The sequence below is a fragment of the Struthio camelus genome, chromosome 11 (genome assembly GCF_040807025.1).
Source record: "Struthio camelus isolate bStrCam1 chromosome 11, bStrCam1.hap1, whole genome shotgun sequence".
NCBI lineage: Eukaryota > Metazoa > Chordata > Aves > Struthioniformes > Struthionidae > Struthio > Struthio camelus.
Window position 1 is genome coordinate 16,772,798 of NC_090952.1, and position 24,489 is coordinate 16,797,286.

At 48.8% G+C, this 24,489-nt stretch overlaps 1 protein-coding gene across 3 annotated transcripts in view; it reads left to right on the forward strand.

The window, feature by feature from the left end:
- LOC104140917 (gamma-aminobutyric acid type A receptor subunit alpha3) overlaps nt 1–21,719 on the forward strand; it is an 84,555-nt gene extending 62,836 nt beyond the window's left edge. For all 3 annotated transcript variants that reach the window (XM_068957033.1, XM_068957034.1, XM_068957035.1), the window contains 5 exons: nt 282–364; nt 4,704–4,847; nt 6,501–6,653; nt 10,186–10,397; nt 18,542–21,719. In XM_068957033.1, coding sequence (XP_068813134.1) covers nt 282–364; nt 4,704–4,847; nt 6,501–6,653; nt 10,186–10,397; nt 18,542–18,871 — 922 coding nt within the window. In that variant the 3' untranslated portion in view covers nt 18,872–21,719. The remainder of the gene's footprint in view (nt 1–281; nt 365–4,703; nt 4,848–6,500; nt 6,654–10,185; nt 10,398–18,541) is intronic.
- The last annotated feature ends 2,770 nt before the right edge of the window (nt 21,720–24,489 follow it).

Below are 24,489 nucleotides of genomic sequence, written 5' to 3' on the forward strand. Positions count from 1 at the left end.
AGAAGTCCTGGGCTTTGGCAGATTTTCTGATTGCACTGAGTAGATAAAGATGAACTCAGTCAATAGGGCTGAGTTTATAAAATAGGAAAGGTGGCCAAATCTGCATGCCTACCATTCTCTCCACAGCTGATGGCTTGCTGCCCAGAGACCCACAGGTTAGTGACCATGTTGAAGCTTTTGCCGCCTTTGACAGATGCAGGGCAGAGATGGCATGGCAGAAGGGCCAGGTGGGAGCCTCCGCAGCCATGTGTTTTTGATCATGCCTGTCCTTTGTCTTGTAGGCTAACGATTCATGCAGAGTGCCCCATGCACCTGGAGGACTTCCCAATGGACGTGCATGCTTGCCCTCTGAAATTTGGGAGCTGTAAGTACCCTGATCAGCCTCTGCAAGGAGGAGTGTACAGAGCTAAAGAACAGTCCTTTATGTGGCTAGTGTCGTCTCGTATTTTATTAACAGTGTTATTAATGTTGGCTTTATCACTAATGATAACACAACCAAAGTATTTCACACATACAATTTCTGGCATCATGAGGAATGGACAGAGAGCATACCCACGGGTGGTTCAGGCTCACAGGATGAGTTATGCACCTCTGATTTTGCTGTAAGTTTACTAGATAAGTAAGTGGGAAGAGCAGCTTCCCAGTGCCCTCCCTGCCTTTATAGGCAACGCCGCCTCTCAGTACCCTCTCAGCAGTATCTGCGTTGGTAGAAAACTGAAATGCTTTTCTTTCATCACCAGACGATTCTTGGGGCCTGGGCTCAAATTTGTGAAAACAGCAGTGTTATCTGCTGCCTGGTGTCCCATCCAGCTTCCCTGCACCACTCCTGCCAATCTGGTGGGGATCTGAAAGCTCTGGTTTCTCTGGCTGCAGGCTCGCTCCAGTGGATCTGGCAAACTCCAGTCTGTAAGGCAGGCTGCCTGCAAGTGAAAGGCTTGGACGCTCTGATCCTGGACCCAGCACCCAAGGGTCCTGATTTAGGGAGGATTCGCAGGCTTATGGCAAACTGAAAACTGCTCCCGGCTTTCCAGGCTTGCCACTGCTTGTCTGCCTGGGTTTCCCCATATCTTTAATGGGAACAAAGTTCCCTCCTCTCTCCTATGTGCAAATTACACATCTTTTATTTTGGTTTTGATCCAAAGGGAGTGAGAACCAAATTCCAAACCACAGTAGTTCACCATAATGTGGAAATAATTTCCAGGTCCAGCTCTGCAGGTCCTACGAACGAAGCACCACTCTCAACCTACGCCTGACTTGAAGAGTTACCTACTCTCATGGAAGCGTTACCTACTTACGGCTAAATAAGCTGAATGAGCCCCCCCCCCCAACAAGCTCCCTTCTGAACTCTGAGAAAGCACAGCCTTTCTAAACTGATACTTCCCATCCTATAACCATTTTGGATTTGTAGTTAACTAAGGAGAAAGCTGAAAAGTTTGATTGACACCAAAAGAGATCATGTTTATCACGTGCATCTGCTCTCTGCCTCACAACACAAGGCATCCGTGAAGCTGGATTGTTCAAAACTACTAAAAGGAAGTAATTTCTTATGCAGCACCTAATTAAATGTGGAACTCATTGCCACAAGACATCACCAAGGCCAGTAAATTAGCAAGCCTTAGAGAAGGATGAATTATTAATGTTAATTGACCTTGTGAGAAGGGATGTTAAACCTCATACCTCAGGCCTAAACTCTGGGATTATTATAAGACTTTCATGAAGGCAGATTACTGCACATCTACTTGCTTATAATGTCTCTTGGTGAGGAAAAGAGATTAATATGTGTATTTCTGCTGGAACACCCCTTGGGGTTCTTCTGGGTACTTTTATTGATTCAGCCTCTGAATGATGGAAGTTTTGACAAAAGCAGCTCAGAGAGCTGCCCTTGATTAATATTTGCATGGGTATTTCTAAAGAGCCCATCAGAATAGCATCTGAGCACACTTCTGGTATAATGGAGTAGGATTAAAGCAGTGTACACACCGAAAAGCCCTCCACAGCTAGGAGCTGTTCATATGCAGTAAGTTTATGGTGGGTTAGATTTGTACATAGAAGGGCACTGCCAGTGTGCCTCTACTTCACCACACATATTCTTCGAAGGATAGCTGTATTTGCCTCAGTGACCACTTTCCACCAATCCCAGCAAGCTGAATGGCCCTTCAGTGGCCTCCTGGCCCTGTGCCATGGTGGTAGCCACACAGAGAGTGAAGGCAAAGAGTTCACTGGGGAAGTAAGGGGGCCAGGCGTTTAAAGCAGCTTCAGTGCCCCCCTGCAGGCCTTGTGCTTGCACTGTTCCTTGGACCAGAGGTGCAGTGGACATGATGGCTTTACCAGCCTCCATACTCCCTAGGAGGTGGGTGTACACGGCAGAGAGCCACTCTTTCTGAGCCAGTCGTAGAGGTGTTTTGTACAGCAACTGCCTGACACTAGAGTAGCAGAAGAGGTTGCTGTAATTATCTCGACTAAATGCCAGGGAACTGTCCCTGTTTGGATTGGACTAGTCTGCATTGCAAGCTTAGGCATTAAACAGAACCAAATAGCTTCCTGGCATTGAATGGATTCAAGTTCCCATGCCTTGGCTACATGACACCAGAGACACTTCTGTCCCAGAGGACCAGATTACTAGACTACGGTATTTTCAGGCATCACAGCAAAGTGGCTGGCAGTGAAACTGCAGGCAGGTTTCCTCTGTTGACTAGGGTTGGCTCTGGGTGAACCATGACCTGTATGGCAGAGAGTGCTACCCATCAGTGTGGAGGTGCATTGGCAGAGCTGTACAAAGCAAAGCCTGAAGGGGAAACGAGTTCTCCAGGAGCATCTGGAGAGCTGAAAGGAGGGGCTGGAGAAGTGTTGCACATCAGGCAAGAGGTGCTGACCTGCATCAGAAGCGCTTAGGCAGCACTGTGGCGTGCTCAGAAACATTGGCTGATCATCAAAACCACTCTGCCCTGCTTCTCACAGTGCCTGCTTAGCATTTGACAGGTTTGCCGAAACCTACAGTGCAGACGTAACAATGATTATTTTAAAAATTTCAAAGAAATCTGTTTGTCTCTGGAAACAATCTTCCACAAAGCAGGATCTGAGAGATTTCCTGAGCAGAACTGACCTGTTGGTGAACCACACAGATAACGCCTTAATGTCTTAACAGGAGAAACTGATAGAACAAATGAATGAAAAACCTCTTGAACTTTGAACAGTGAACTTTGTTCCTGTCTAAAAAGGTGGTACAGAGTGGAGATGAGGCTTGGACTTTATGAGGAGTCTATAGCTCCTAATAAAGTCTTGAGAGACCCTATTTCTGAACACCATAGGGCTAGCAGTACAGAGAGCATGTGGATGACGTTGGGAAAGGGAGCTGGCACGGGGACAAGCAGGGGTTTGGCCACAAATGCTTGAGAAGGTGATTTTAAATGTGTGTTTTAGACATGTCTGCATGTTTAGGCCTGTATGGTGAGCTGGGGAAATGGGATAGAGGGGGGAATTTGCAAGTCCCTGGAGGGCTGCCCCGGCTCTGGGCCCAGCACTGCCTCTTGCATTGGCTCAGCAGCTCTTGCGTACTGTCTCTGCAGCAGTGTGCAGGCAGGCTCGTCTCAGCGCTGTGCTCCCTCACTGCCTGGCAGACTGGCCTGCAGGCCAGCAAGCATAGGGGCATGGAAAAAGCCTATTGGTGGAAGGGAACGCTGCCTCTAAGGCTGAGTGGCTTGGAAGAGGGTTGCTTCTGTGCAAGGGTAAAGATTTTTAGCTTTCTCTCCTTAACTAAAAAGCCTAAAATTCAACTCCATTTGCGTTCAACCTTTAGTGGATGTATCCCACAGACTTGTGGATTATTAAGTGAATTAGCCTAACCGAAACAGGAGTTACAGGAACTGGAAACCCTTGGAGGAGCAGATGCATGGGGGCAGAGCAGCACAGGGAACAAGCACCCATCGGTGCCGGATGCAGGCTGCCTCCCTGGAGAAGAAAGTCCAGGAGCAAGAGGAAGTTGAGTTTCTTTGCAAGGATGAAGGTGATGCTTCATGCATGCATCCATGACATTACTTCAGTCACGAGTGGGGCTTCCCAAAGGACAAAGAGAGTTAGGAGCCTGCAGTCTCCAGAAACAAATTGCTAAGCTTCGGACCTCTTCTTTGGGCAAAAACAGAGACCTCGGCTACCTGGGTTTGCGTTCTGCATGTGATGTTGCACCCAAAGCCCAAAGGAGGATGCTGGAGCTGAGGGAAGCCTACCACAATGGGCATTCGAGTACACGCAAAAGGCAGCATGCAGGGAAATGAAGGTGGAGAGTCCCATTGCCCCAGGGGAATGAGAGGGCCCAGAGACAGCCAGGCTCCGGCTGGAAGGACTCATCTACATGGAGCATCCATCACCCCCAGGCTGATGTTTCTCTCACCAGCAGCTGCCAGCATGGCTCTTCCAGGCTCTGGCCAGGCAGGGCTGTGGCTGTCCTGCTCCCTCACAACCTGCTGGCTTCAACAGCTTCCTATTTTGCCTCTCTCTTCCTTCCAGCTCCTTTCCGAAAACTCCAGCCCCCGCTTGCTCATTTGATTAACATTTTCTAAACTGCCTTTGTCTCTAGCCGTGCTTGGCTGTGCTCATCCATGTGGTTCCAAGGAATACGCAGTAGGGATTAATTTGGCTGCAGGATAATTTTGGTATATTTTAGATCAGCCAGAAGCATGAACCTCTTTCTTCTTTCTGCTCTGCAGATGCCTACACGAAGACAGAGGTGATCTACACCTGGACACTGGGGAAGGATAAATCAGTAGAAGTAGCAAAGGGTGGATCACGCCTGAACCAGTATGACCTGCTGGGCCATGTTGTTGGGACAGAGATGGTTCGATCCAGCACAGGTACTTGTGGGACCAGGAAGAGATGCCTGGGCTGAGTGCTTTGTCAGGTGGGATGGACCTGTGAACTTTTAATGACACAGTTTGGCATAAACGTCGAGGCAGTGCCTGTAGACAGTGAAACACTGCTGTACTTCCCAAGCCGTGTGCTCTTGGAGAATGTAGTTGGGGATGTCTGGGGCAATCACCAAGAGGCAGTAAAGTGCTTAGCTTTCTGTGGCTTCCACTGGGAGAGCCTTATTGCCTATACCTCTGGAAAATTCTAGTTTCAAGCATCAAAAAATGATTTCTGGTGTGGAAAATTTGCCCCGTCTTGCCCAACTGGTTCTCCATACCATGGGTTCATTTGTCTTGGATCTCTTTTCAGTCCCTCAGGAGAGTATTGCAGCAGGGGAGATAAATTTAACATAATGTTCAATATAATTTTCACTGCATCTTCTTGGACAAATATTATCATAGCTAATAGAAGATTGTCCAAACAAATGTTTCCTCTGATTAGTAACCAATGTTAATCATCTTTTTCTCCCATCTGCTGCTCCTCCCTTTTCCTCTGAATCCAGGTACTGGTAGCTTCTGTTATCTTGTATATCTCTCATCTTTTATTTTTTCTTCTGTATGCACCAGTAGTTCTCTCGTTTGAGGATATTTCCTCTCTGGTGCACTTGATTTTAATAGTGTCTGTCTGTAACAACTCATATCACCTTCCTTGGAGAAATGCGGAGAGTCCAGGGAACTAACCATCATAATATCTGGCCCAGCAAAATATACAGATGAACAACCTGAAATGGCAAGAAAGCTGCTAAAGGCTCCTGTACATAATGACTTAGCAGAGTCGTGCTCACAACAAAAATGCACAATAATCCAACAAAATATCCAGAGCTTCAGTGCATCGTTTTGAGTGGAGGAATAGGGCAATGAAGGAAAGCGGGGACAGCTGGTCCTTTGGTTTACGGCTCAAACCGTTAATACAGAACTTGTCCTGATTTTTGGGATGGTTAAAATGAGGAAAGGTGGAATATTTGCAGAATTGTCATAGAAAACAAAATCCTTTGTCCTGAAAGGCTATTGACACAATGTTAAGATCTCTCTAGGTTTAAGGGCCTTACCTACAACGTGGCTGCCTGGGCTGAGGGAGAAAAGGGAGGGGAAGCTGTGTCAGGAGCAAACCCAAGAGGCATATCTTGTACTTGGGGCAGAAAAGGGAAAGCCCGTGCCTGTTTGTTCATTGGCATTGATCTGCCTTTGTCCCCCTACCATTTGACAGCAAATTAAAGAAGTGTCCAGAAAAGTGCTTTGAAAGGACTAATGCTCTGTCCTCCCAGCTGGTGGAAGCCACCGTGGCCTTACGCCTAGGTGGGCACCTGGCCCAGCACAGCCCCTGTGCACGCACCACGTGCAGTTTAGCCCTAGTGACGTGCTGCGGCATGTGTCCCTTTTCCATGCAGCTGTGCGGGCAGCCATCAGTACTGTGAGGTCCTAGGACATGTCAGCCAGTGTTAATGGGACACACAGGCTGCAGTTTCATCTCATATGGACCCAGAGGGCTTGAGAGTTTGCTCAAGACAGACCTTAGCACTCTGGAGATGGGCTGGTGTTCAGCTGGCCCTGTTCTGGGAAATAACCACTCTCCTGCTGCTATGACCCACTGTCTTGCAGGGGAATACGTGGTGATGACTACGCACTTCCACCTCAAGAGGAAGATCGGGTACTTTGTGATCCAAACATACCTGCCCTGCATCATGACGGTCATCCTGTCGCAGGTCTCCTTCTGGCTTAACAGGGAGTCTGTTCCTGCCCGAACTGTTTTTGGTGAGTCTGTGCATGGTCGTGTCCTGTCAGGTAGGGGAAGAAAGGCACTGCAAACCACAGGAAAATGTAGCTTCACCTGGAATTGCAGCACTGAGCAATTCTGTGCATGCAATGAGCTCTGCCTCCTGGTCTGATCTGTGACTCCACCATCCTCTAGCACCTGGGCACTCACGAACAAGTTCACCACTCCCGAAGTCAGCTCAGCCCTCTTGGCCGCCACCCATGTGGCTTGCAGAGTGGTTTGTATGGGCTGCGGGGAGCACTGACAGCTGGAGATGGTGTCAGCGCTGAAAGGCAGCCAGTGGTGTGCACTCCGCAGTGAGGAGGGGTGAGGAATTGGTGTGCTGCACCTTGCAGCGACTTCGCTGGCTTGCGCTCCCGGGAGTTGATCATCCTTCCGTGAATGTAGCTGGCAGCAAAGACGAATGATCAAGAGACAAATGATCCCCAACACAGACTGGCCAAGCACATCCTGCTTGGAGCAGGCCTGGAAGGAGAAAGAGCCCATGAGAACAGAAAGGCCGAGAAAGAGGCCAGCTCCAGGGAGTGGCTACGAGATGAGGACCGGACACCAGAGCTGGTCTTGTCTAGGCTTCAACTGGCATCAGTGAAGTGGCATCAGCCACTTCCCAAAATAGCTCCCTGTGTCCTCCTTGTGCTCCTGCTTCCCCTGAACTGCTGCAGAAACACATCTATGCATGTTCCTGCTGCAAGCCCAGCCATAAATATTAACAGTAACCAAGGTATCAATCATCTGATTGTCTGCATTTGGCCATATCTGCTTATCTATGTTGGCTTTTGAGCTGGGAAGAGGGTAGGTGCGTGGGGAAGCATTTAAGGATCTCCCTTTGAAACGGCTGATACGCCTCTGGTCAGACCTCCACATAACACGTTCCTGGATTGAGTCAGTACAACTGCATCTTGAATATATTGTTGTTATTTTCTTCAGCTGGTTTCAGATCCTGCTCGGAGGCAAAGTGTCAAGCTGGCATTGCACGTATATTAATAGCTTTAACAGATGTTTGATAGAATTGCTCTGTGCTTTCCTGCCAAGGCCCTGAGTTCAGGATCTTCTCCCCCAACACCCTTCTACTGTGGGAGCAGGCAGATCCTGTGCACGACGTTCATGTAGGAAAAGGGGAGGATGCAGACTGGCACATCAGAAACACCGAGGCAGAGGAGCTGATTAATTCTCCTCTCATATCCATGGCAGATTCATATCTATGGCAGAAGACTGCAGGTTCTGGCTATGGTCTTGTTTCTCTGTCCCAATACTCTACTCTGCTGATACCAAGCAGGAATGTTTTTCCTGGAAATAATAATGCCCTGGAGATACCACTTAACAGAGCGTATATTGGGCGAAAGTATCTAGGCAGAGAGAGGATATATGTAGCCACCTCCCAGTGCCTTTGAATAAGGCAGGAAGTGGTGTAAAAGCATTTCCTCTGTGGCAAGAGTCATAATCCCTTCAAAACCCAACAAAGCTTATATGCTTCCTTCTTGACAGGTCTGGGCCTTGTTCTCAGGTTCTCAGGCAAGGGCCTGGAACAGGGCACAGAAAGGGCCACAGGTTGTTTTGCACCCTCCTAAGTGGATAAAATGGAATCATGATGGTTTCCATGTTTATTGGGGCTGCGCAGTGTAACAAGCTTTAAAATTTGTAATGCGCTCCATCTTTCCCTTTTTCCAGTCGGGGGAAATCTGACAGCAATTCCCAGGGCCGAGTGCAGCTGCAGAATGGGGTGGCCCATATGGCCAACACTGGTTTGCACGATCCAGACCCTGAGAACTGCTTTGAAGTGTTAACAGTGGAGAAGAGGCAGGTACAGCCCCTTAAGCACCTACTTTTTGGTGTTTTCGTCTAGCAGACTGAAAAAGGGGAGCTCAGACAGAAGTCAAATGGGAAATAGGACTAGCTCAGTCATATGGAGACTCACCAGTGAACTTTCCCTGCTCACCTCTTTGTATATCCTCTGTAACATCACCCCATGCAGCTCACACCCTATCCCACTGTCTGTCCAAGCCTCGGGCAGGCTCCTGTGGCTGCACCCATTCTGGATGTCCATGCACTCCTGATGCCTGGAGTGAGCCCTTCATCAAGGATGTTTGATTGCCTCTTGTGTTATTCTGATATTTGCAATTAGACAGGTTTCCTCAAGTAGCGGCTCAGATTCAGCAGGAAAGAGCTGACTGAAAAATTAAAACCTACCTTTGTGAAAAATATCTAAGCTGCTAAATTGCCTTACTTTGGAGTTCTCATTATTTTTTTTAATGGCAATTGCTTATTCCTTTTTTCTCCTCAGAAAGTGTTATCAACAATATTACTGAAACTCTTCAATTAGCAGGAGTATGGCTTGAAGGAAGTGAGAATTAGTCAATATTTTTATAATGTTTTTAATGCATTTTTATTTGGAAAGTACATTATTAGGGAAAAGGGATAGCAATGGTTGCTTGCTTTAACAAAAAAGCTTTAAAAAGCAGTTTTCAACAGATGATTTGTTTTAGAGAAATCATTGTGACACCCATTCTGGCAGCTTGGGCTGCTCATTGGCATCTGGTTGTGCTGGAGGACACAGGGTCCTGCTGTCCATCCAGGTAGTTCGCAAAGCAAGATTTTTGAAATGTTCTGAGAACCACATTGTGTGACGGTCTAGTTTCTGCTCCTCTGTGAAGATCCCAAACTCCTATGACTGTCCCTTCAGACATTATTTTACTGGTATTATTTTGCCACAGTAGCAAGCACAGGCTTCTCCACACCAGACTCCATGGAAGGGAGAAGGAAATGTCCACCTTGGAGCTACAACTCTTTTACAGTGAGCAGAGATATAGTCAAAGGAGTTTAGGGCCCTTTCACCTCATCCTCATGTAGGTGTTTACCACTGGTCATATGAATAAGAGCTATTCAAAACTCAATCAGATAAGGCCTTGATTTGAGCCAGGGCTGAACTAGTTGACCTCCAGAGTTTCTTTCCAACCTAAACTATTTTGTGATTCCATGAACTGCATCTCGGACTCATGTTGAGTAGGGCTCCGTTAATGACAGAGGGAGCATGGGCTACGTAGCTTAGGGGACAGCACCTACAGATGGATGACAAAAATGCCAACCAAGTGGTCTGAGGAGAAACTGAGGCACAAAGATGTGAAATGACTTGCTAACAGCTATCTTGCATGTCAGTGACAGAGAAGGGAACAGAATTCAGTTCTTAATCCTGGCCTGTTCCTGCCCTTTCATCCTTAGCAATTTTTCTCTCGTGTCCCTGTCATGGCCAAATCATCTCTGACATAGGTGGGGTCCACATGCAGTAAAGCCGCTGGGGCAGGGGCATGCCCATCTCCCTCGCATCTTTGGACATGAGTATGGTGGCGACACGGGACGCCTCTGGGGACGACACGGCTGTGGGCCAGGCTAGTGTGACCCATGACAAATTTGCTTGTTGGCTCTGCCTCAGTAAAAGCAGAGGACAGACCTTGCAGGGGGGGATGATGTGTGTGAGATTTGTCAGCATCCCTGTTTCCCGCAATGTTTCCACAGGTGTCACCACTGTCCTCACCATGACCACGTTAAGCATCAGCGCAAGAAACTCCTTACCTAAAGTGGCGTACGCGACGGCCATGGACTGGTTCATAGCCGTCTGTTATGCCTTTGTGTTTTCTGCGCTGATCGAATTTGCTACTGTCAACTACTTCACCAAGCGCAGCTGGGCTTGGGATGGCAAGAAGGTGCTGGAGGCCCAAGAGATGAAGGTGAGCACCACAGCCGAGGCCAGGGAGGGGGCGGTGAAGAAACGCTGCACGAGAGAGCTGCACTGGGACCAGGAGTGGGTAGTATGCAGCCCCGCAGTACTCCAGGAGGCTGGATGCTACTTACTGGGGTCCTCAGCTCAGGTCTCGACTGCAGTGGTTCTTGAGGGCCAGGGGAGGGAGGGCTTGGAGCGCCAGTTGCTGCGGTTAGTTGGAGAAAAAAACCCAGACCTGACTGCTCATTTTTTCTTCTCTCCTGCATGACCGTTGCCCGGTGCAAACGTGCATGCAGCTCTGCCTGTCTTTGGCTTGCTCTGTTGATGGCCTCCTCTCTTCATTTTTCTTCCTCTAACTCATAAATGCCCTACTCCACGTTCCTAGCATGCTGCACAAAGCCAGACACACTGCGGGATGCTGGTCTTACTGATGAAAACAGTCCCACTCCGCTGTGCCCCTGGCAGCAGGCAGTCCCTACCATCAGTCTCCCCAAGCACAGGGCAGCGAGGGAGGGTGTGCCACTCGTGCTGCATTACCCACAGCTGCCGGCAGCTGCTGCTTTGTACGCTCGGGCAAAGAGGGTGGGTGGGAAGCGAGCAATGGGAAGCAGCAACTGGCAGTAAATTAGTGCCTGGCATCACCCACATTTTCCCTTCTGGCTTGGGATCAGCCTTTCTGGCAGCTTCCTTCCTGACAGCCACCACTGCCCCATGCTCGTACCCCCTCCCAACGAGCTGATTTAATCTAGGCTGCACAGAGAAATCGCTTACTGTAGCATGCTGCTCCTTGTTTATATTTATTGAATCAATTTGAAAATCACCTTTGTCCTTGTTCTTGATTCTGGAGCCTTTATATTTTTCTCCTTAACATTTTAATGTGCTGTTTAAAATTGTTGTGGGGTTGTATGCGAATATCTGGCAGAACTGCAGTAACTTTTGGGAGGACAACACCCAGTCATCTCACTGGTATGGAGGTCACAGCAGGAGAGTGGAGGTCTAATGGAGAACCACAGCCATCATCGGGTGTTGAATGCCTCTGTCTTGTGTTTATTGGAGTCTCTCTACCCGTTTGCTTTTGCAGCTGTGATCTGGGAACCAGGTTCATGGCAGAAGGGCTCCAGAGAAGGCCGGTTGATGGTCTTCCACCTCCATCATGAGCAATAGCACTTATTTGGCCTCTAGAGACGAGAGGACCATTTCCCAGGTCATTGGCATGAATGAAGGATCAGAGCAGGTCCTCAAAGCAACTATGTCCTTTTTAGGGATGGGCGTATCAGCACAAAGTCAGGATTCACACTGTCTGGGACAGTTATGTGAACAGAGCCCAGTTAAAAAAAAATACCAGAGGCTCAAGTTTCAGTTTATTATTAAACAAAAGCACGGACCTTGATTTAGTCCTTGTCCTGGTACTGCAAAAGTAAAAGTGCTGAAACAATAGGATAAGACCATGCAAAAAGCTGGCACTCATGGTAATTGAATGAGAAAACAAAGCGGGAACAGAAATGGAAATGGGAGCACTCCTTGTGAAAGTATGCTGGAATTGGAGTCAGGCTGGAGAATCAGACAGAACTCCAAATTTTTGGGCACCTTTTCAAGCCAATACTGATCTTTATCAGGCCCAAACTTAGAAGGCTAACCTGCCTCTGATGTCTCTGCAGCTCGGGAATTCTGACTCTTCCCTGTCCTCTCCATCACATGTTTTATATCCACTGCCAATATTCCCACCTGGAAGCACCTACGCAAGCAGAACTCCCCAAGGAGTGGTGGGTTTTCAGGGAGTTTGCAAATACAATGTGTTACCGTATTTGCCCTTTATCTTTATTCCACTGCATATTTCCAGGCAGAGAATTCACTACACAATGAAGGTGCATCATTGGCTCTGTTTCATCCTCTAATTAGCTCTTCTTAAAACAATTGACAAGCCAGGTGGTTGAAACCACAAAAGCAAGAGGAGGCAGAAGAACGACTATTGGCATTTTTAAGTGTATGTGCCAGCAGTAAAACTACCGGTGACAAGTCCAGGTTTGAGCTCCGGTCCCCGGAGAACTGTCCTCCTCGCCAAAAAAGAATGCTCTTTGTTGATATGATGGCAAGGACCCTTACTTCAGGTTTAATTGCTTGCTTGCCTGAACAAGAAAAAAATCAGCAGGCATCCCCTCATCTCAAATGTAGGCAGCATCCCATCACATTTAAAAGAAATGGCTACCTTGCAAAAGCTGCTGGTGACAAAAAGGTGTTCCTGCTACATTCTCTCTGTCAGGGCTTGTTCTATCCTTTCTTTCTCCCCTTCATCCATCCCTTCATTGAGACAGGTTTCTCTGGGGCAGAACTGTTTCTGAGGTAGAATCTAAAATGATGGGCTGATCTTTATCATGGTGGATCACAGATCTCTGCATCATAAATGATCATCCTGGCTACAGCCAGCTGATCTATTGGGATCTGGCTAGGAGCTATTCTACTCTTTTTCTGCAGTTCTTCTCTAATGAAAGCCAGGCAGTTATCACCATAGATCTTACCAGAAAGTCCTTGTAGCTCTCACTCTAATAAGGTTTAACAAATGCTTCTTGGAGAATTTCTAAGCCTTTCCTGCTCGCCATCACTAATTGCTGGGTGTGGGTAAAAGATTTTCCTCTGTTTTTGTGAGGTAGAGTGGTTGTGACCAACTTAGAGGTACAGATCAAACTAGCAAGAAGTATCTGGGTGCAATGTAGAAAACTTGTTAGTAAAGATGATTTTAAAAAACCATCACCAGGCAGAAGGTGGGAGGTGGTGGCAGTCAGGAAGGAGTGAGAGGCCAAAGTGAATCAAAGATGAGTAGCCACCAAAGCCCCTTATCTCCAGCATTTTCAAAGATTCCCATTAAAAGGGTCCTCTCAGTTGGCATCTGGAGGGACTGTTCAGCCAAGACAGTCACTGGGAAGCTGCCAGCTTACCTCTCAGGAGAGCTTCACTACCGGATGCAGAGCTTTGGGACAGAGGGAGTGTGTCCAAACAGAGTGAGGCCCTTTTGGATCCCATCCATCCCATGCACAGGGATGGCCATCTCTGGAGCCAACAAGGTCACTTCCCAGATGACTGTTACAGCTGGGATCCAGAGAGATGACCCTTAGCAGTGTCTTTCCCACTGGAAACTCATGAAACCTGCAAGGATGACATTCACCAGGGAAATTTCCCCCCCCAGAGTCGTGTCTGTTCCTCAGGATGAAGCGTCTTTGGAAGATGCCAACCTAAACCCACTTCCATCTGCAGTGTCATGGCTGTGCATAAACTCTGACTGAGCTCTGTATCTGTGCTTATATGACATTGCCCTGAAATTCTGGGAGGTATAAGATCCAACCAAAAAAATAGAAATAGCTACAATCATACACATGAGACCAAGGAGGAACACGCTTTAGATGGGGGAATAGTCCTGGATCTTTTCCTTTCTCATCCTCAAGACAATAGTCCTGTAGAACACGGTGAGAAGGTTAGGTCCAGGCTTTTCATATACTTTTCACATGGGTTTTCTCCAAGCGAAAGTCGCTGAAGAGCATCCTCCAGACCTCTCAGTTGATACAATCATCTCGGTTTGCTTTCTTGTGTTTTGGAAGTGATAGGCATTTTCACCATTTGCCCTATGTACCTTTTCCACTGACTGTGTTAAGCCAAGCTTTTTGTCCCACCTACTCATCAGTAATTCTGAAGTTTGCCCCCTGGTCCAGGTCACTTGGAAATCATTCTTCTTTCTCTTTTATGTCTTTCAGTTTGTGGCATCTTTGTTTCATTCTCCTCCTTGCCAGTGGAGAGGAATGAGAAACAACCATCAGAGGCCACCATTTTCAACCAGTTTAAAGTGGTACAGACTCACAGAGTGGTTCAGGCCTATCTCTTTTTTTCTGCCTCGCTAGGGTAAATATGTGTTTGCTGGGACTCTTTCCCTTGTTGAGAGCGCTCTGCAGGCCCATGTCTCTTTTGTCCTACTGTACTTGCCATCACCTGTGGCTCCTCATAGCACTCCAAGTGATTTATATTCTCAGCATTCTCACTAGACCCCCTGTATCGTTCTTTGATACATTTCATCCTCTTTCTTTCAACCCTTGCAGTATGGTGCCTTGGGCTTATTACTGACTCCATCCAACCTCTAAGTCTTCCTCTGGAGATACAGGGAGCATCAGATCATTGGGCTGAGTTTCACATAACCAGAAAGAAGAAAAGATGGAAGGGATGGGGGATGCCAAAGGTCACACTAGCAGTGACAGTAATCTGGCATTGATGCAGCTGGCTTGTTAATGCAAGATTGCATTGTTCTGAGCCCTTGGCTCTGCTCCAGGTACATGCATCTCAGTGTAAAACACTTCATTCTTCTTTGATAGGACCAAGCCTCTGGCATGCTGCAGACGATAACTTTGGTTGGCACAAGGAAGGAATGACATGTTTGCTAGAACAGCAACTGCAGTTGCTGGGTTTTGAATTATAGGACAAAAGTATGTCAGAGAATAGAGCTGCTTAGAGGATGTTGAGGTCACTTTAAAGAATGTCAAGTGGCAGATACCTTGCATTTCTCAGTACAACCCATGACCCACAGGTATTTCATGTATTAGCGATGGTGACCCTCAGAGTGCCCTGTCAGAGAGAAAGTGCTTCCAGCCTTCTTTTCTGGCCAGGGAACAGACGCAAAGAGAGAAATCTCCAATAGATCATAAGCAGACCCAGTAGGTCCCGTAGCTTTAGATGTTCAGGCTTTAGCTCCTCAACAGAGAGCCTTGAAGACAAAAAGAGTCAACAAAAATGCTATTGTACCTCAGTTTGTGTGTTTGTAGAAGGACTTGTGTCAGACCTACGTCATCCAGGGAACATATGCATCTCTAGACCAGCTTTCACAGCTTCTCCCCCCGGAGAGCACCGCAGGAAGAAGCTTTGTGCAGTGGCTTGGTCTCCCTGGGCCCAAAATGGGCCATAAACGCAGGACGTGCTATTCAACATAACCGTGTTTTAAATGGGACAAGTTTTGAATGTAAATGGGAGATTTCCTCCTGATTTTCTGCTCTTTCCTTCTGTTTCAGTAGGAAGTTGAGCACCTCCCAGGTAAACTGCTAGGGGAAGGCTGAGGGCTACTTCATAGCTGAAAGCAGTAAACATGTTTTCCTTTGATTGTTGCAATCTTGCCCAAAACATTTCATTTATAAAGCACACCCCAGTCAACTTCAGGCCAAACCATTTCTTCTGATGTTTCAGGAGCTTATTTCCTTGCACATATGTGCCTTGGTAGGCGCGGGGTCCTCTGAATGCTTTCAAAAGGCTACCCAGGCTTCCCGCTCTGAACAGAGCAGAAAACATCTGTAGGCAGCTGGAAAAGGTCCTTGGCTCTAGCCTCCCAAAGCTGTGCACTACTTCCAGAGAAGCCCAAGCTGATGCTCAGACTCTGAATCACACTAAGAGGAGCATTGGCTTGCTACAGCCACACACGGCGTTCACATTTGCATGACTTTTCCCCATTTCAATCTTCTGTTGTCAAATGCCTTTGGCCCAGCAGGACAGAGTCACGTTCCAAGCTTTAGGGCAGAAAAGCTAGCCAGGTTGAAAATGTCATGTCACTCGTAGTCATCTTATTCATGTAATTATCATAGCGCACTTCGAATTACATTCTGCAAACAGCAAACAATCTATTTTTCATTTCATTACCAATTATTAATTATTTTATTGTCTGCTGTAGCTATGTTAATAAGTAATCATACTTAAGCAAACTTAAATGCTTTAGAAGGTGAAACATTTTTAGTCCTTTATTTGCTTCTTGTTAGCTATTTAGCAGGAAAAGTTCACCTTCTGTGCAGGGGGTAGAAGTTAACATGGCTCTAATGACTGCAGAAATCAGTCACTCAGTTAATCGTTGAAGAGCATAACAACCCTTCCTGCTTTGCCCGTAAAAGACTGTGAATATGGTGTGATCAATGGTTTAGTCTGATCTGGAGTTTAAAGACATTTCAACCTCCTTCTAACAGCAGGTTAATTTCTGTAATTGCTGGAATTATAATGAGACTGCAGGCCTAGCAATGAGGTTATTGGACAGGGTTTTAAAGATTGCACAAAAGTTGTTTTTAGTGCCCCACTGCGGAAAACTCATTTCCTAAGGCAACCAGAAATATCCATGGTGATTGCAGACACATTTAAAATGGAAGTACAGCATGAAAACTAAAGCCCTGAAGTAACTCTGCAGGGCAGACTGGATGAATTGGGCTTTCCGGCTCTCAGCGCTACCCAGAGATACTTCCTGCAACTAATTCCCAGGTGAGGGAGTGGGATGGCCAGATCCTGCTGGCTGCTCACTCTCCCCTTCTCCTGGCTGAAGCATCGCTTGGCACGTCGTTCCCTCTGCAGGCAGCCTGTGATGTGCTTCATCTTGCAGACTTCAGCCAGGCCCCAGCTAGCGGGATGGCTCACTCAGAGGTTGCACTGAGCTGCCACCTTTGCCAGGGCACCAGGCTCCTGCGGCACCGGGAGCAGATTAGGTTGGGTCAGACATCCCCAGGGAGCTGGCGGCACTCTTACCCTGTACGTTCTTATACATGCAAAACCATGTAAAGCACCCCTGGAAGATGCCTGGCCGTGTTTTAACTTGTGTTTCGGTTGGTTTTGAATAGAAAATGAGATCCAAAGTTACACCTTGTTCTGAGTTCAGGTTTTAGATTCCCACCATGAGTCATCGCTGTGTCTAACTCTGGCTCTTGGCAAGGTAATTGCCATAGACACAGCTTGGAGTACACAGATGCTGGGACGTATAGGGTGCCTGTTGTCTACGTATAAATAGATTTGATTTGATGGGCCTCTCTCAGTAGACCTGGATTGCTTTATACAATATAGCAGCTAGTCTCAAGTTCCTGACAGCACCAGAAAGATCCCCAGAGCGGAAGCAACATCTATTATGACTTCCTAGCCCCCGTCTTCCTGTCCACTCACCTTCATTAACACCTGAACCATCTATCTTAAGCAACCTCCATCTTCTGTCAGTACCTCACGTCTAATGCATAACTAGTACATCTTTTCCAATTGCTATACAAGCTCTCTTCCCTTCAGCATGGACAGCATGGTTGTCCCGGGAGCCCTGTGGGAAGTGTGCATTACCTCCCTTTATTTGAAGCAACCCTTAGATACAAAGGATGAAAAGCTTCCCTTTCTCCTAAAATGCCATGTTGAGCAATCCTGACATCCAGAGCTAGTGGAAATGTCCTCAGTCCGTTCTGTATCTTACCTAGGTAGGTCATGAGATGCTCTAAAGGGGCCCAGAGGCGTTGTGGTTGTTGTGATGTTATGTTGTGCATCACTATATGAGGTATTCAGAGCACTAAGGCAGGGTAAGATATTGTCTCATAATATCATGGTCCAAAAATATTATAAAGTTGTTACCCACGTTCTTAAGGCTACTGTCTTTCTCCTACCAAAAAAAAAAAGAAAAAGAAATATGATCCTCTGTGTTGTGTCCCACTCTCATGTGATCCAGGAAGCAGGTGGGCTAAGCAGAAAATCAAGTTCTTCCCCCAGGCTGACCACACTGGGTCTCATTCTTCTCTAAAGACTACATGCCTGCATCGGCTCCCCATGTCAGAACCTTATGTGCAACAGCATAACACTTTGTCCAATTGAGAGAGCCCAAGGAGTGTGTATATCTCTTGAGCCTGCTTTCACTTACACTGGCCTTGCAATGTACCAGCATAGACCTGGCTATGCCTGCAATCCGCCAGGCGAGGAGTCACCCAACTTGGGCAGCTGCTGCACTGGCAGCTCCATGCCACTGGTCTGATCTAAGTGGTCACAATGAGGCTAGCTGACTTCAGTTATTTCACTTATGGCAGGGCTTAGCACCTCGCTGCCAGGCCGGGACCACTTTATGCTAAGTGCTGCGTACCAGGCCTGCATGGATTAGCTGGTGTAATGGGGACATCCTAGCCCACCACGTCCCTCTGCTCCAGCAGCCCACACGTGGCAGCAATGTCATGGGTTCTGGCCATCTTCTCAGCTCATCTTCCTTCCCTTCCACAATGGCTTCTTGGGCTTTTGCTCCTTGCACCCTTCTCCTTCTTCTCATCCAGACAGGCAGGTAAACTCAGGAGACAAAATGTTTTCGACGCAGTTCTGCCGTCACCTCATCTCTTATGTTTTTTCTTCCACCTTCCCTAGAAAAAAGAGCCAGTGGCATTAGCAAAGAAAACCAACAACACCTACAACATCGTTGGCACCACATATGCCCTCAACATTGCTAAGGACCCTGGCCTGCCCACCATCTCCAAGAGTGCTGCTGCCACTGCTACTGCCACCAACGTGCCCCCCAAGATGCCCCGCATAGAGGAGAAGCTCCCGGAGAGTAAGAAGACATACAACAGTGTCAGCAAGGTAGACAAGATGTCCCGCATCGTCTTTCCAGTCCTCTTTGCCATTTTCAACTTAGTCTACTGGGCCACATATGTAAACCGGGAGTCAGCTATCAAGGGAATGATCCCTAAACAGTAAAAGTGGTCACACAAACCTTCCATCAGTGAGCACCATCCAGGCAGGAATTCTCCAGGGCTTTCTTCTTTCCTGTTTTGTTTTATTATTATTGTTCATTTGATATTATTAGTACTACTATTAGATGGTTCTTTTTAATGTAAACAAAACTTTTAATTTAATCTCATATGCATATAGTTTCATTTTATTTTGTCTCTGATGATGAAAGGAAAACAAGGATCATAACAAGTTGTGCCTCTGACATCATGAGTCTGATGTCCCCCATCCGTCCAGGTCACTCTTTGCTTCCATCTCTCCTCCTCAACCTCGTGCCATACGACCTGCCTGCATGCCACCCATTGCCATTCCACGCTACGCTCTGCCAAGGCCTGCTGGTGTGACTTACCTCCCTCCTCCTCTTCTGCGATGGACTGCCCTAGCATGGTGGACACTCTGGTGGCTCGAGCCCAAGGACGTGGAGGCCTCCAGAGTCAGCCTGTCGGCTGGATTAGTCTTCAGCGTCTGGCACTTTACGCCAGGTTTTACTCCCCAGGGCAGCAGGCGTGGGTGCAGGTCAGCTGGGCTGTGTTCAGGAAACTGTGCTGCATGTGCCAGCATGTAGCTGAGTACCTGCTGCAGGCAACCCAGCAACTGTCAGGTGTTGTGGAGCCCTTGCAAGGGTGGAGCAGGGTGGCAGTGCCTTGTAGGCAACTACAGGGCTTCCTCCTCTCTGTCTTCACCAAACCTAGCTTAAGGTTTCCTCCCTCTCTCTACCCAGACAAGAACAGGCGAGGAAGGTCATGTCTGTCTGCCATCCTGGACTCTTGGGGCAATTCATGTTAGAGGATGGGGTGTTTCCTACCAGAGAAATATTTTTTCAGGGTCAGTCAGTGACAGAAGCCAAGATGGGAGTTTTCCAATACCTTGGAGGAGATAGAAGCTGTGAGGGTGCATGCATTCAGCGTCAGGGCTGGAAGCCATAGAGCTCGTGTTCAGATGCATGGTTTTTTGCTCTCTCTTGGCCATATCCCCTTGTCCTTCTTGACATCTCTTCTCGATCCCAGTCCCCTTTTCTACATTTCCATTCATCTTCCTTCCTTTGGCTGCTCAGCAGCCCTCACTACTAATCTCACTGCTTGCAGGTGCATTTAGGCAGTGAAGCACCTGGCCTCTGAGATTAGCCACACTGGCAGAAAGGAGTACAGCCCCAGCGAAGTTCAGCTCATGGAGCATTTTTGCTCTTGATCACTGGAGCAGCAGTGATGTTGGTGCAGGCTAGGAAAGATATAGACTCTTTCCAGCCTCAGGGACAGGGGTGACTTAGGGACCACTGTGCTACCAGTAAGGGATGAGAGAGGGATGGGCAGTCCCCAAAGACCTGCCTGCACCTGGAGAACCCAATGCAGCTGAGCATCCTCAGTGCCCTGTCATGACAGGAGAAGGGGCTCTTTTAACCAGGAGGGTGATTCTGTTGTCCCTGAGAGCCGTGTAAGGCAGGTTCCATCCCACAAAGTCACTGAGATGTGACCCAGGTCTAAAACCTGCACACTCTTCCCAGAAGAGCCCTCCAGTGCCTTGGAGAGGGGCTTTTTCTCCCTTCACAGCCACCGCATTGCTGGGACTTGAACCAGCAGTGCCCCTTTCCAGGCGTAGCGCTGGGACGAGGGGATCCAGGCTGTCTGTCCCTTCTCCCTCCCTCACCGGTACCTGGAATCAGGGACGCAGTGTACTGCCACAGGGAATTACGTGCTGCATCTGCTGAGTGCTTGTCCTGGCCCACAGGCAGCACTGGTCCTCCTGTGTCACCTCTCTGACCCTCCTGCTGTCCCGTAAGCTGGCCCCAGTATATTTTGAGTGCCTGTAACGAGCCCAGAGCCCCAACACACCCACGGTGGTGTTGAGCATTGCTCTGAGCCCCTGCGCCAGGCTATTTCACCCTTCCCAAAGGGAAGCAGGACAGAGCACAAGGCGCAGGATTTTCCCCACCTGGAGCATCCATGGGGGCAGCAGGATGGCACGGGGCAGGCTGGGCACCCTGTCCTCCTGCGAGGGTGATGTTTGCGCGTGTCCTGCAGTCTCTTAGCTCTCTTGCTGGCTCAGCAGCAGTGCAGCCGCCCTCCCTGCCTCTCGCTGCCGCGGGGAGCTTAACTCTGACCCACCTGTGTCCGGTCTGAGAGCATGTCCGTGCCAACGGGCAGCACCGGGCGCACGGGCGCAGCCCCCCACAAGCTAAAGCGACCAGCGACCCTCACCTCATCTCCCCATCACATCCCCTCGCATCCGCACCCCGCACCGCCTGTGACATTTCTGCAGTGCCTTTCGCCGGGGGGCTCCCGCCGGGGCCCGCCAACCGCCTGTGCACGGCAGGGGAGGCGGGGAGCTCTGCCCTGGGCATCGCAGCACGGGCAACGTGGGTCCGAAAAGCAGAGGGAGGGCGCGTGGTCCCCAGCAGCAAGCCTGCGAGCGGTCACCCCAACGGCGGTCACACTGCTGCGTTTGCACCCTGGGGTGGCCGGCTCCTCCTGGCATCGGCCCCCACCGCTGCTGCTGCGGCAGCTGCCCCATGCCGCCGGCCCCGGCACCAAGGCTGCGTGTCTGCCGCGGCCGGCGCGCCAGCGCCCCGTCCCGCTCCAGGAGCGAAGGCTGTCACTGCCGCCGTCTGGCTTCGGGGGCTCTCCGGGCGGTAACCACTTCGCTAACCAGCCACGAGGCGGTTTGTTTCAGAAACTACGGGGCTGTCGTTTTCTTAAATAACCTAGATGAAGTGTATCTCATAAAACATTCATGTCAATATAATACTCAGGCCTAAGTGAATGAAATAGAAAACCCTATAAAAAGCAAAACAAATACAATAAAATGGTAGCAAAGAGTATGTAGTGTTTACTAACGGAATTATATCAAATGCAAGTTTAAAGACGGCATCCAGTGACTTAGCTGACTTGCACAGGACTGGGAGCGGAGGCGGTGTCCTCTGCTAGCCTGGGCCCTCCCCAAAATCCCCTCTGACTCAAAGCCAAGTCCTGCCATGTATCGCCTTACCATGTGCCTGCCTGCCACCACCAGCGGTACCTGCTGCAGGTGTCTTTTGGTGCCTGCTTGGCAGAGCTCACCCTGAACGAGCAGGTCTTTCCGGTTGCTCCGCAGCAGCCCAGGCGTGCCCCGCTCCCGGGCGCTGCTCTCCTGCCCAGCAGGGCCAGAGCAGGGCCGGTGCCGGGTGCCCTCTCAGTGGAGATGCTGGGAGAGCCCTGCAGCTGGCTCCTTCTGCAAGGTGTCAGGGCAGCTGTTCCCAGGACAGCTTTTAAGCAATCTCCCTGACTATGGGTGATCTTTGCTGTTTCACTCAGAGCTGTCAGGGTGGATTTCCTACCTGTCTCTTTCTTACACTGATCCTTTTCTCCTGGTATTTTCAAGCTCCAGCACAGTTATTCCTCCTCGTAGCACAGCCACCTACCTGGCTTGCTGGTGATACGCATCTGCTCTCTCGTCTTTGCTCTCCCTGACTCTGAAGACACTGCTCTCTGCCTGATAAAAGGCTCACTCTTCGGATCTGTGCTAGCACTAATTGAAAACTAAGTCTATTCCCACCAAAGCCTGGCACTGGCTGCAAGCCTTTTTGCCAGCTGGAAGCAGACGTACTGGCATCCTTTGGTTAGAAACAACAAACCAAGCAGGATTTGTAGTTTGGCTTCCAAGCAGGGAAGCATTTCGGGAAGATAGTTATAAATAAATGGTTTAACATCTCCTGCCAGCAGAAGTCACAGAGAAGATAATGTTCTTTTTTTTTCTTTTTTAGGTCTTACAGAGGCTCAAATTGGGACATTTCCTTCCCAGCTAACACTAGGCTGTTGAGGGGCTCTTTTTCTAAGGGAACTCTGGGTCAGAGCTATCCTAGCATAAGTTACTGCTGTTTGTGCCTTGTTATGATAGTATCCTTGTTACGATACTATTTAAGAGCTCCATTTTTGTGACTGGTACTATATATGAACAGATCTGTACACAGCTGTTGTTGAGAAGGGTTGATAATCTAAGCCACGGAAAGCCAGCTGTGCAGAGAGTGGGCGTTTCATTTCCTTGCGAGCCTTGATACTCCAATGTTTGTTTTTCTTCTGACAAGGCCCAAAGCCGTCCTGACTTTATGAGATTCTCCTGGAAAGGAACTGAAGGAGTCTTTGAGGGTGATCAGAATGATCTGCTCGGTCTGCACTCCTATTTTATAACCTCTACTGTCTGAGACAGTGCAGTCCGAAAACAAAGTTGTATTCTAATTCACTGGAACAGAAGACAGTGCTCAAAGGAAAAGTTGAAATGTTTCCTTCTAAAAATGTCAAATGCCATTTTGGCATTGGCAACCTGCCTCTTCTCTCTGAAACAACACACTGGCAAGAGTAGTGTCACAGAGGGCTTTGCTTTCGGGAGGTCTGCGCTCCCGGAGAGGTGGGGGACGTTTCAGCTGAAGCTCTCTGAGCAGACAGGGAAGGCAACGAGTGGTGGCTGCAAGCATCGTGTTAGTGCTGTGATATTTCTGAGGGGTGACAGGAGAGAAGCAGTCCCTTAATGCTGCCCTTCTTCTAAAGGGCTCGTTAAGTTATCCCTCCCCACTCCCAGGCTCACTTCTGTGAAAAGGCTTGAATATCACAGAGCAGGGCACCATCACCTGAGAGAGCTTTCCAGTTCTCCTCCACGCATCGCACTCAACATGAGCAAAGCCAGCTTTGCCACTACCTAGGTTTTACAAAGAAGTATCGTGGCCAGAATATCTCACCCTGGTCCCAATCCCCACCAGCTTTGTGGCACTGGCGGGCGACCCCCTCCATTTACTGTCGACCTTCCCCCGTGGGACCAGACCCCACACTTACTGTTCACAGACATAAGCCAGGCATCCAGACCAGGGCTTGGACCAGCCTATTTCTGCAAGCAGCACATCCTATGGATGCACAAGACATTCGTTTTTCATCTGCTACCTTGACTTCTGTTGCCCACATACTGGATTCTTTTTGGCTGTCCCCTAGGGAGGATTATAAGGCTGCATCAGATATCAGGAAGGTGTTTCTCTTGCTCGAGATCATCTTGACTGGGAAGGCCTTCCATTCTGCTAAGAACCTCTCCCGAAATCTTCAGAAACCTGGAGCTTTACCTCTCAGAGCAGCCCAGGCCAAGCTGGGAGAGCTGGGGAAGGGAGAGGAGGGACTTGTAAGGGTGCTTTCTAGGGGAAAAGCGCCTGCTTTCTGAACAGGTAGAAAGGCAGAACTATGCAAAGGGTGGCAGTGCTGTAAAAACAGCCTCTGCAATGCTAGGTGTGCATGAGGCAGTTGGAGTAATAGAGCAATTTAATATACAATACTGCTAAAGGAAAGAATACGTTCGAAGGAGAGCGGCTGCTTAAGACAGCAGCAGCACTTGGCCAGCTTGCCGGGTGATGCCGTTAGCGGGAGAGGTGGGGGGACAGGGTGGCCCCCGGTGGCTTGGCTCAGGTAAGGGGTGGCAGGGGCTTGCTAGCTGTCCCCCTCTGCATCTATGGCCCCGTGGGGGGTGGAGAGGCCGGCATGGGCTGTGGAAGCAGACCGTCAAAGCACACAGCAGCAAATTCTCCAAATTTTATGGGTCCCCGGGGCCACGATTTACCCCCTCCCCAAATATCTATG